The sequence below is a fragment of the Dromiciops gliroides genome, chromosome 2 (assembly GCF_019393635.1).
Source record: "Dromiciops gliroides isolate mDroGli1 chromosome 2, mDroGli1.pri, whole genome shotgun sequence".
Lineage (NCBI taxonomy): Eukaryota > Metazoa > Chordata > Mammalia > Microbiotheria > Microbiotheriidae > Dromiciops > Dromiciops gliroides.
The window spans coordinates 140,620,261-140,633,229 of record NC_057862.1 but is presented as its reverse complement, the minus strand read 5'-3'; the positions used below and the strand labels follow the sequence as shown (position 1 = coordinate 140,633,229).

Genomic DNA, 12,969 nt, shown 5'->3' with positions numbered 1-12,969 from the left:
TGAAAGTCAGATTTTCTATTCAGTTCAGGTATTTTCATCATGAATGCCTGAAAGTCCTCTTTTTCATTGAAGTTCCATTTTTTCCCCTGAAAAATTATAATCAGTTTTTCTGGGTAGGTGAATTTTGGTTCCTTTGCCCTCCAGAATATCTCATTCCATGCCTTCTAGTCCTTTAATGTAGAAGATGCTAGATCTTATGTTATCCTGACTGTAGTGAGCCATTATTATTACAGCTATTTAGTTTTGTGCACATTGGACTAATCAAAACTGGGAATTTAATACTATTTGTTCCTTTAAGTTTAGGTTTATTAAGGCAAATCCTTTTGGCCGTGGTCTCTCCTTTGAATTTATTCTTTATTATCATTCTAAAGAGAATAGATATGCTCATAAATGTAAACAGCTGAAGTACTAATTTTCTGTTTTGTTTTGCTAGTCTCCCTTATTCTTGTTATTTCTGGACTCCATCTGGCAGCTGTTAGAGCAATATCCAGCAGCCTTTGAATTTTCAGAAACTTACTTAACAGTGCTGTATGACAGTACACGAATCTCATTGTTTGGCACTTTTCTCTTCAACTGCCCTCATCAACGAGTGAAACAAAGCACAGTAAGTATAGTGTTTTCATTTTAATGAACTGCTATTTGAGTTTTAGTTCTGTTATGAGGTTATCTAAAAGTTTAAATAAGAATTCAGGAAACTGGTTTTTGTTTTTTATAAATTGTCAGTTTTTAAATCTACCTTTATGTAATTGGTTTGATTTTAATTAAATGTTAGTTTTTGTTGTGAATTCCATCATTGACACACATTTCAGTATACAAAGATAATAAAGAGGCTTGTATTACAAATTAAACTGTTCTATTTATGTTTAAGAAGTATATTGTAAATGTAATAATATAGTAACAAAACTTTTTTGTGTTACCCTTCAGCACTTTTTATTCTGTTATCACATTTTTCATATTCTTGCTAGATTTGTACTATTGCAACTTTGTTATAAATCAATAGGACAGTTAGTGAACTGAATATTTTCTGAATTTCATTAAAGTGGGGGAAAAATAAAGGTAAGCTCATTTCTCTCCACAGAGTAGAAAGGAAGAGAGAAAGCTTGCTTGCTTTGGAGAGAAAAAAATTGTTCTAATTAGTGTATGACTACTAAGTTGTAACCTAAAAATGTTAAATACATTATAGGTAGTCATTTTAAACTTAAGGAGTGATGGAGAACATGTTTTTCTATAACAATTCATTGACCTACAGAGACTCAGTCACTGACTAAACATGAGTAAGAAGTAACATTGAGACTTTTAAAAGCAATATTTGAAGACATAACAATAATAGACTGTGTGTGAAATATGCATATAAAAATAATATTTTCCTGTTTTAGGGATAGGCCTTTTTTAAAAATGTGCTATGAAGCAGATCCAGGATACTTTTAGCTTTAAAGGCTCTAAAATACTAGCTCATTATTTTCTAGAACACACCTGTGCTTGCCCGTCCTGCACAACTCTTGAACAAGTCCTGTCCATCTGTCATGGGTCAGGGATCATCTGTCCAACTGTATCCAAGTGGCCATGTGGGATATCCATTGGTTATTCCTTACTCTAGCTTTGTGCCATGTTTTTTCTGGTTAATACATTTCTCTGATAACTTTTGTATTTTGTCTTCCATATAATTTCTTGTTTATAATGTGCCTGTTTATGGCACAGCATGTTTCTCCATTGCCTTTGAGTGATCCTCAACTTTGTTTCTTTGTAGACTGAGGTATTCCATTACAGCTATGTATTACCATTACTAGGAGAATATTTTTCCTAAAAGTATAGGCCTGTATTTTAGGAGAATCTTGTCATTAAAAGCATTGTAGAGCTTTCTAATTATAATTGAGTTCACTCTCCTCCTCAATCATGAATTTAGCCTATTAGCCATTTGCATTCTGTTATTATTGGGCACTGTTATAATCTTGATGGACAATAAGCGTTTTTCATCTACTTTATCTTTCTTGTGTGGATAGTTAGGCTTTTGAACTTTTGAGTAATTAGGAACTTCATTTTGAGTAGCCTGCAGTGCTTAAAAGTTTTATATAGTCACTACAAACAGGAGCAAATGGAGGATCTCACCATCAGTAGTTCTTAGCCTTTTTGTGTGTCATGGACCCCTTTCCTGGTCTGATGAAGCCTTTGGAGCCTTTCTCTAAATAATATTTTAAAATTCAGAAAAATAATGCATAAGATTAATAAGGAAACCAAGTAAATTGAAATACAGTTATCAGAATTTTTTTGGGAGGGGGTGGGTTAGGCAGTGAAGGTTAAGTGATTTGCCCAGGGTCAGACAGCTAGTAAGTGTCAAGTGTCTGAGGCTGGATTTGAACTTAGGTCTTCCTGAATCCAGGGCCAGTGCTTTATCCATTATACCACCTTGCTGCCCCTGATCAGAATTTTTTTTTTTTTTAGAATATTTAAAAAAAAACATACACACAAATAAGTTCACAGACTCTAGGTTAAGAAACCTTGATCATAGGTTAAAGTCCTTGACACTGTCTGGAATACATCAAGCCCAAAGTACAAATAAAAGAGAGATTTTCCAGTAGATGGAACTAAATATATAACTTTGTTTTAAATGTAAGTACATTAAATCATGAACCCCTTGTTCATGTAACAGAATTTTCTAAATAATTTTATACCCCCATTAGTCTACAAAAATTTTTAAGCATTTTCGATAGAAATCTTTTTAAAATATACTACATAATTTTCCTGCCTTTAGAACAGTATTTTTTTTTTTGCAGGCAATGGGGGTTAAGTGACTTGCCCAGGGTCACACAACTAGTTAAGTGTCAAGTGTCTGATGCCAGATTTGAACCCAGGTACTCCTGAATTCAGGGCTAGTGCTTTAACCACTGCGCCATCTAGCTGCCCCCAGAACAGTATTTTTTTTTTTTAAATTGTACTTATGATTTCATTAGTGTAGGGATCTCATAGTAAGGAAAACCCCCTGGACAATGAAGATTAGCAAATGTTTTGGCAATATAGCCTTAGAGTTGCATGGGGCTCTGAGAGGTTAAAGACTTGCCCAGTCACATAATCTGTTCTTTTTCTAGCTTTTTTAGTTATATGCCCAATTCATTGATCTTCTCTTTCTCTATTTTATTCATGTAAGCATTTAGAGATATAAAATTTCCCCTAAGAACTGCTTTGGCTGCATACCATAAATTTTGGTATGTTGTCTCATTATTGTGATTCTCTTGAATAAAAGTTATTGATTGTTCTATTATTTGTTGTTTGATCCACTCATTCTTTAGGATGAGATTATTTCATTTCCAAATAATTTTCATTCTATTTTTCCATGGCTCTTTATTACATGTAATTTTTATTGCATCATGATCAGAGAAGGATGCATTTACTTTTTCTGCCTTTCTGCATTTGACTATGAGGTTTTTAGAGTCACATAATATATGTTTAAGAAATTAATCCCAAACTCTGAGGCCAGGTTCTGCCTTTAAGAGAATATACTATAAATAATGTATTTAGGATTCTAAGGTATAAATTGTTAATAATAACTTTTTTAAAAAAACTTTTTCTTGATGACTTGGGGTTATAATTATAAAAATCAGTTAGTATAAAATGATGACTTTAAGGGTTTTTATAGGAATATAGGGTGCTCGCTTCGGCAGCACATATATTAAAATTGGAATGATACAGAGAAGATTAGCATGGCCCCTGCGCAAGGATGACACGCAAATTCGTGAAGCGTTCCATATTTAAAAAAAAAAAAGAATATAGGGTTTTTAGTTTTGACAACATCTAAAATAGACGTAGACTAATCCTTTCCTTTTTGAGTTCTTGTGTCAGCTTTTTAGATTTTTCTATCCTAATTTGTTGTTGGTGTTACTTCTTAAAATTGTCATTGTGCCAACTCCTGGGAAACTATTCTTCAATCAGACAACAAGCATTTATTAAATGTTTGCTTTGATCCAAGTAACTATGCCAATTACTGTGCTAGGCAATGGGAATGCAGATACAAAAATTAAACAGTTCCTACTCTAAAAGAGCTGAAATTCAGTGGGATCAAGTAATTTGTATATTTTCTTTTCTTTTTTCTGCATATATATGTAGAAAAAAGAAAAATTTATAAAGTAATTTAGGAGAGAGAGCAAATTAGGATTATTAGATAAGACTTTAGGAGGTTGAGCCAAGATAGAGGTGTAAAGTAAGCATGTTTTTCCCCCAGCTCTCCCATCTCATTCCTATAATAACTTTTGAAAGCTGTCAAATTGAATTCTGAATGGGAATGGGGTTTGATGATTGCTACTTTATAATAGAGTTTGAGGTATAAAAGTGTTATTCTCTCTTCATTCCTATCTTTTTGTTTGTTTTTGGTGAGGCAATTGGGGTTAAGTGACTTGCCCAGGGTCATACAGCCAGTAAGTGTTAAGTGTCTGAGGCTGGGTTTGAACTCAGGTCCTCCTGACTCCTGCTGATGCTCTATCCAATGCCACACCTAGCTGCCCCCCTATCTTTTTAATAATCTCTTTGTTTTGTTCCTCAAAATAAGTTTTGTTATGATCAAATCCTGTAAAGTATCACTTTGATAAATTAACTTCAGTAATATTGTCTTTTTATTATTATTATTATTATATTGGCACAGTTCATCCATGAACAGTGAATAAATGATTCCTTTAGCTATTTGTTGTTTTTCTTATAAAGGAACATTTTGTAATTGAATCTATACAAGTATTTTGTGTGCTTTGGTAGATTGAGCCTCAATTTTTTTTGCATTTTGTAGTTATTTGGAATTAGTTTCACTTTCTCATTTGCTTTTTGAATTTTTTTATTATAGAGTAAAGCTTTTAATTTTTGAGAATTAATTTTGCAACCTGTAAATTTACTTTGTCTCAAGTGGTAACTGCTGATTCCCTAGGACTTTTAAATAAATTTGGTTTTAGGTGGATACTTTTTATGATTTTTTGTTTGTTTGTTTGTAGGGCAATGGGGGTTAAGTGACTTGCCCAGGATCACACAGCTAGTAAATGTCAAGTGTCTGAGGCCAGATTTGAACTCAGGTCCTCCTGAATCCAGGGCCGGTGCTCTATCCACTGCGCCACCTAGCTGCCCCTTATGATTTTTTTTTTTTAAGCAAAGATCTGTGCCTATACTTTCTAGGGTTTTTGGTTTTGGTTTTTTTTTGTTTTTTTTGCATGATTGAACATTGTACTTTGTCAGAGCCTTTTTCTGTTTTTCTCTTTTTTTTCTCAAAAACATGTGATTTTGAATGTTTTGACTTTTAATGTGATTAATTGTATTGATTGTTTCTTTATGTTGAACCATCCTTTCATCCCTGATTTAAATGCAGCCTGGTCATAACGAATGATTTCTTGAATGAATTGCTATAGTTTGTTTAACAGATTTTATTTAATTTTTTAACTAGTGTTCATCATATTGGCTTGTTCTCTTTCTATCCTTTAGATATTAGAATTATTTTTGTCTTATAAAAATTCTCTTGGAGTACTTTATCAATTTTAAGAATAATTTATGTAGTATTTTTAAGTTTTGATACAATTGTTCTATGAATCCATTAGGACCTGGAGTTTGTATGTTTTTAATTTGTTCTTATACAGTATAGTTTTATTTCTTTTTCTGAGATAGGATTATCTAAGATGTCCATTTGGTCTTCAGTTAGTTTGGGTTTTTTATATTTTTGAATTTTATATTCCTCTGTTTCTTTTGTATTTTCAGCTTTGCTAGCAATATATATAACTATACAGGAGATTCTGATGATTCTGTATTAGTCTTTTCATGGAACCATCTTTTAGTTTTACTTATTTATATAGATATAGATGCATTTATTTCCGGTCAGTCTTCTTGAAATTTAGTATCTCCTCTTTTATGCTAATTTTTAGGTTAATTTATTGAAATGCATTTTAACACTTGTGTAGGGTTTTTTAAACCATTTGTGATGGAAAAGTTTTTAAAATTTATTGCATATTTCCCTACAAGTATTAACCAGAAAGTACTAAATACAATCTAACTTTAAAAAAATTGATAGTCATAGATCAACTACTTCTCATCTGTCACCAAAATTTCCACAAAGTACAGAACCAAAAATAGTTACACAACATTGCCTAACAATAATATATGTGCCTGATAATGTTACTTTTTACTTTTATAGTTGACCAATTATTAATATGAAAAAAAAAGGGGGCCGCTAGATGGTGCAGTGGTTAAAGCACGGGCCCTGGATTCAGGAGTGCCTGAGTTCAAATCCGGCCTCAGACACTTGACACTTACTAGCTGTGTGACCCTGGGCAAGTCACTTAACCCACATTGCCTGCAAAGAAAAAAAAAAGAAAAGAAAAAAAGAATGTTGTAACTTAGATACCAACGTTATCTATTGTACCTGACTTGTGGTTTCCCAAGTGTCTGCTTACCAAAGGGATGTGGGAGTGGAGTATATTTATCATAGCTCTCCTGCAACTAAGTTTGGCCATTGTATTTAATTTGTATTCTTATACTATTTTCATTTACATTATTGTGGTCGTGCATATTCTTTTGACTGTTTTCTTTGCACTGAATCAGTTCATTCAGATATTCCCAGTTATAGGTACCTGAATGCAGAATCTCTCTATTCCTCATATTTGTCACTACTTGCTGTACAACAGTGTTCCTCTTCATGTGTACTGTAGTTTGGTCTTTCTTGAAGGAATAGGTTTTATCAACTTTGTTTACAAATTTTTACTACCATAACAAATCCTGCTATGAATACTTTGGTATATGTAGGACCTTTTTTCAGTAGTTGATCTCCTTGGGTGCATAGAATGAGTTGTGGGATTGTTGGATCCTACATAATTCCAAATTGTTTTCCAGAACTATTGGATCAATTCTCATCCCCACTGCCAGTCCTTCTAATATGTTTGCTTTACTGCCATTCCTACTTTGTCATGTAGCACATTACAAAAAGTGAAATTAAAGTCCAAATACGGTGGCTCCACTGTTATTGATAAAGAAAAGTGTTGTAGAGATGTCGAAAGATATTTTCTATTTTTCTTTTGTTCATTGGTCTCTTTCCATTTACATCCTTAGAAGATTTCAGGAGGATTTGGCTTAGGTTGGCATCTCACTAAACTTTCAGTTAATTCATTTTTCCCTTTGCCGCTTTTACTGTTTCAGGAGGCAGTACTGCTCCCTTATCCACTGTTCTCTCTATGAGATTTTACAAGTCAATTTATATTCTATACTTGTGTTGCCTTTGACTGCATATGGTTATCCTAAGTGGAAAGGGATCAAGGATTTTGGGGTGCTAAGGTAGTTTGGGGGATCTTTTGTTCTCCTTATTGTACAATTTATTTAAATTTGTTAAACTTCCCTAGGAAATGGTGATTGTTTATGTTTTTTTTTAATGGTTTCCTATATTTTACTGTCAGTAGGTATACATAAATCAAATTGGAGATACCTCAGTTCTGCACTGCCTTCTTATTGTCATTTTTCTAATTTGGTGTTGATTTTGATCTTTGCTTTAACAAGTCTGTAATCGGACTGTACAGAGACAGCTGGGTCTGAAAACTTCCACATCAGTATGCAATTGCATACTGTCTGTTAAAATGCAATGTTTTTGTGATTTTTTTTTCTCCAGGAATTTGCTATTAGCAAAAATATACAACTAGGTGATGAAAAGGGATTAAAATTTCCTTCTGTTTGGGACTGGTCACTTCAATTTACAGCAAAGGATCGCGCCCTTTTTAACAACCCCTTGTACATTGGAAAGAGTACACCACGTGTACAAAATGGGTCAGTGAAATCATTTAAGCGGACAAAGGTAATTATGAAAATATATTGAAAACAAAGACCTTTAATAATTGCTTCTGTGTCTTGTTTACTTTAAAATCTGAAGTAACAATGAAATGTAGCCAAATCCTGCAGCAGTGCACACAGCTTGGTAAAAGGGAAGAGGAAGAGAATAAGCATTTATATAGCACCTACTTTGTACCAGGCACTGTACTAGGGGCTTTACAGATATTATCTCATTTGATCCTCACTACAGTCCTGGGAGCTAGGTATTATTATTATCCCCATTTTAAAGTTGAGGAAAGTGAGGCAGACAGAGGCTAAATCATTTGCCTGGGATCACAGTCTTCCTCACTCCAGATCCAGCACCTTGTCCATTGTGACACCTAGCTGCCCTTAAAAATGATGTGATACCTAACTACCCGTAAAAATGAGGAAACTGAAAATTATAGAGGGGAAATGACTTGCTCAGGGTTATACAGTTAGTAAGTAGAAGTTCTAGGTTTTAAATTCAGATCCTCTATAGTCTGTCCTGCTACACTACAAGAATATGCTTAAAATCTTAACAGATATTTCTAGTTTACCAATTTGTTGCTGTGTGTGTGTGTGTGTGTGTGTGTGTGTGTGTGTGCGTGCGTGCGTGTGTATGCGTGCATGTGCACGCAGGCGCGCATGGGGCAATGAGGGTTAAGTGACTTGCCTAGGGTCACACAGCTAGTAAGTGTCAAATGTCTGAGGCCGGATTTGAACTCAGGTCTTCCTGAATCCAGGGCTGGTGTTTTCTCCATTAACAGATGTTTCTAAAAGCATTTTCCACTGAAATAGCCCCAAGTTCTAATTTACTTTTCCAGTATATTCATTTCTAATGCAGTTTCATGAGTTATGTCATAATGAAATTTTTTTTTGTAACTATAAAAGACTTAGCCTTTAGCCTCTCTTTTTACTCAATATTGCTTACTGTTATATAGAAAGGGGAAACTTTTCAGAATGGAAATATAGGTAAAAAACTTTAGTTGTGCATAAAAAAGCATAACTATCAACTCAAAGTTAAAAAGAAAGTAAGGGTAAGGTCATTATTCTAAAGGAAGAATATTAAATGGTTTACAGTTGTTTGAGGCTGAAATTCTCTCAAACTTATATATAGGGGGCAGCTAGGTGGCGCAATGGATAGAGCACCGGCCCTGGATTCAGGAGGACCTGAGTTCAAATCCGACCTCAGACACTTAATAACACTTACTAGCTGTGTGACCCTGAGCAAGTCACTTAACCCCAATTGCCTCACTAAAAAACAACAAAAAAAACCCAAATCAAACTTATATGTAGTATTCAGCTTATTTTTAAAATTTACATCTTTGAAATCATTGTTTTTTCTGAATTAGACAATCATGAACATGTAAAATCTCTTCTCCATACAGAAAAATTATAGCTCTACATTAAGAGGAATGCCACCTTCCTTTAAGAATGGAATCATCAGTGAACAAGATTTGCTTCCAAGGAGAAATTCACTAATTCTGAAATTGAAGACAGATCTTCAGCAAACTGACAGCCAGAGCACTGATATGGAACAATATTTTAGAGACTGGTTTTCAAAACCTGTTGACCTGCATGGTGTAATTCTGCCCCGCCTCTCCAGAATACACATCAAACTGTGGAAACTCTGCTACTTCCGTTGGGTTCCAGAGGCCCAAATTAATAATGGTGGCTTCATTACAGCATTTCACAAAGTGTCTCTCCTGGCAGATGAAATAGATATGCTCAGCAGGAGTCTTCGGCAGTACAAGAGCATTCCCATGCAAGCTAGCTCCTCAGAACTGGATCAGAGTAGGATGTACTTTAAAGCAAATGGTCTAAATGATACATCTGAGATTCCGGAGTTTCTTTCCTCTTCATTTCCATTTTCGCCTATAGGGAACCTTTGCAGAAGAAGCATTTTAGGAACACCATTAAGCAAATTTTTAAGTGGTGCCAAAATATGGTTGTCTACTGAGACGCTAGCAAATGAGGACTAAAATGTAGTATTTTCTTAACATCTGGGAGAATATGGTAAACCTTTTTCCTCCAACTTAACACTGCTAACTGTGGCATCCAAAGCTGTAATTATTTTATATATGAGAATAATAGTTGAATTTTGCACAAATATTTAAAAGCAAACTGAATCATGCTTTAATCGCACAATTTTTAAAGTAGACATAAACTTTGGTTTTGATTTTATTTTCCTGAATTTTATAGGTCTGGCTTATTTTCAGGTGATGTGCAAACAAAAATTTCATTTACTAATTTAGAGAATAAATATGATTATGCTAATCAAATTATTATTATTATTTTTGCTTCATCTTCCAAACCATTAAGTGAGGCTTCTCTGATTAGCAGTCCAAGGAAACAAAAGCAAATATTTTAAGAAAAATCCAGAACAACCATATATTGCCAAAAATATGTTAACAAGTGTGGGAGCAAAACTTTGAAACTAGGCTATAGTGTTTCTATATTTACATACTTCTTTAATTACATTATCTCTAATTGGTTTCAACTAATGTTTATTATATTAGTGCACTGCAGCCATAATTTATTTTTTTCAAATCATCTTGGTTAAATAAGGAATCTTTAGAACAGGGTTTTTTAATTTTGTGAGCTTCCCTTTACTACACAGAAACTAACTTCAAAATGATATGCACTGTTAATTGTAAAATGTTTTCTGTAGATAATATAATTATAGCCTTAGAAGTGCCTTTAATTGAAATGAACTTTAAGATATGTATACTACACAGTGAAATGTAATTTCATTTTAAAATAGGATGTTAAAATCCTAATGTATATTGTAAACATTTTCATGTTCAGATTCTTAAACTGGAAATCAGCAAAGCCATTATTTGGACCTTTAAACAGCATAAAGCATTAATTGCCAGTATATAGAATGCCTTTTAAAGTGTCATTTAGAATGAACCTTTATTTTAAAAGATCTAAATTTGGCAGAAAGATTTAATTTCAATTTTAGTAAGTCATTGTCACAGAATGAAGTGCTGCTTTTTCTGTTATGCTAATTGCTCGTTTTTATATTGGGAAAAATTCAGTATATACTGTGAAGATTCAAATTTTGGTTTTTCCCTCTAGAAGGAATATCTGCTATCCAAGAAAAAGGACATGTTCATTGTATGTGTCACTGACATTCTGATAAATTTAACTTTTGCTACATTTTTCCCTTGAAGTTGATGTGTTACTAGAAAGATTTAGATCACCTAGTCAGATAATGGGTTTAAATAGTCAGCAAAGGATGAACTGTTGTGTCCAAAGTATAGGAGTGGAAGATACAATATCTCTCAAATGCTACTGCTAACTTTTAGTAGGGAAGAGAGAGCATTTTTCCTATCTGCACCAATTTTTGTTGGAACCATAGAAAGAAAAGGGACAAAAGTGAAAGAGGATTATGGAAATAGGTGCAACACAGAAGTGCACTTCACATTTGTTTGGGAATATTTGTTCTAGCTCCCTAATTAAACTATTGTAATATGCACATATTCATTGCAATAGCATTAATACCCCAGCCTTTCCAGTAGTGGCTTAAACAGCCAAAGATATGTTCAGGTTGAAACTTTGGGTACAAGAGCTCCAATATAGAATCCTGATTTTGAGGATTTTTTCCTACACTTCTTCCCTCTCTTCCCCATTCCCTGTTTAAAGGGTTGTATTCTTAAAAGGTAGGCCAGATTGTTTACAGTCTCTTAAACTGCCCAACTCACTTGGGATCTTTAAAAATTTGACTAAGTAAAATAACTAGTCTGTATATTTCACTTTGAAAAAGTGACTACTGCCCAGGAACAATAAATTTTTGTATTTTTTAAAGGTTTTCTAAGATTGTGTTGTACCTGTATATTTAATGAGTAGCTGTTTCTACTTGATGAATAATTTTCTTATTACAAAATTGTTTGAATGGTTATTACTTTGTGGACTAAAGAAGCAGAAATGCTTTTATAACTTGTCTTAAGAATTTTGTCTTGTTTATAAGGTCATGGTTTTGCTAGCCTGTTGGATAGAAAAAATAAACTTTTAGTTTATATTGGAACCTTTTTGTTATATAAACATTTGTAATAGCTTATTGATTGAAAATCAATTCTTAGCCCCTTAAAGTGCTAAAGATTTCCTTCCCATTCATTTCAAGCTGTTTTCTCCTTTTTTGGAAGCTGCTTCATTATTAATATATTATTGAGTGTTATGAATTCAGACATTGCATTTAACTAATTTTCTACAGTTGTCTTCCCTTGTCCATACAATTCATTTTTTTAACTTAAAAAAAATTCAAGTTTTAAAATTAGGTACTAATACCGATTATAAAAATAGAAAAATCTTGATATAAGCTTATTTTTATATCATTTTCTAGTGAAAATCTGCATTGGTTTTAATTGGTCTTTTATAATGATTATTGTGCCATATTATATTGTACACAAAACGAACAACTGCTGAAATTTTAAATCCTGGCAATTAGAGTGGGTACAACAAAGCTGCACCTAGCTACTGCTAACAAGAAATGATGTGATTGCAACTACAGTACATATACTGTACCAAAGAAATCTGTAATAATGTAGAATCCCATATTAACATTCTGATAAATCTCCTTATTTTTGCAATAATTGTGCCAATGTACTTTTAGTGATATTACTTAAAGATGTACAGTGCCTGGCCATTTATTCTCAGATGGAAATTTATATTAAAACCAAAAATGTTTCTAACCTTTTATTTAAAAGATGACTTGTACTAATTAATAGGTTAAAACTATTCCACAGATCTTTTAGTTACAGTAACTGCTTATAGCAGTAAACTCAGTTTTGTAAAAATTGACATTAAGTGAAATCTGAAACCTTTGTGCCTAACAATGACTGTTACTTGAGTTAAGTAGGATTTGGCAAGATTAATAGAAAACTTGTCAGTAAGAGGTTGATAAATGTGAAGGAGATCTTGATTGTTGAATAAAGTTTTTATCTTTCTTCAATGAGTGATTATTGTATTCATCAATATAGAGTCATAGAATCCAGTTAAGTAGTTCAGATACCTAGTCAGTTTGTATACCTTCCATGAACAACTCAGATGTTTTCCCATCATAAAGTTATACATTTCTTATTTACAGAATTAATTCATCTATATTTGTTTTGGATATGATTAGTCATCAACCTCAAGCTTTTATGTCTATACGTTATGGCCAAATCAAAATCGTTC

General features: G+C 33.1%; 1 protein-coding gene and 1 non-coding gene across 2 annotated transcripts in view; both read left to right on the top strand.

The window, feature by feature from the left end:
- Positions 1-12,745, top strand: part of MTMR10 (myotubularin related protein 10) — an 84,266-nt gene extending 71,521 nt beyond the window's left edge. Inside the window, exons 14-16 of the mRNA XM_043982736.1 lie at positions 434-604; positions 7,613-7,795; positions 9,180-12,745. Of these exons, the coding sequence (XP_043838671.1) occupies positions 434-604; positions 7,613-7,795; positions 9,180-9,773 (948 nt within the window). The 3' untranslated portion in view covers positions 9,774-12,745. The remainder of the gene's footprint in view (positions 1-433; positions 605-7,612; positions 7,796-9,179) is intronic.
- On the top strand, positions 3,641-3,747 carry LOC122744765. The gene has a single exon (XR_006355112.1). It is a non-coding gene; the product is annotated as a U6 spliceosomal RNA (small nuclear RNA).
- Positions 12,746-12,969: the final 224 nt, after the last annotated feature.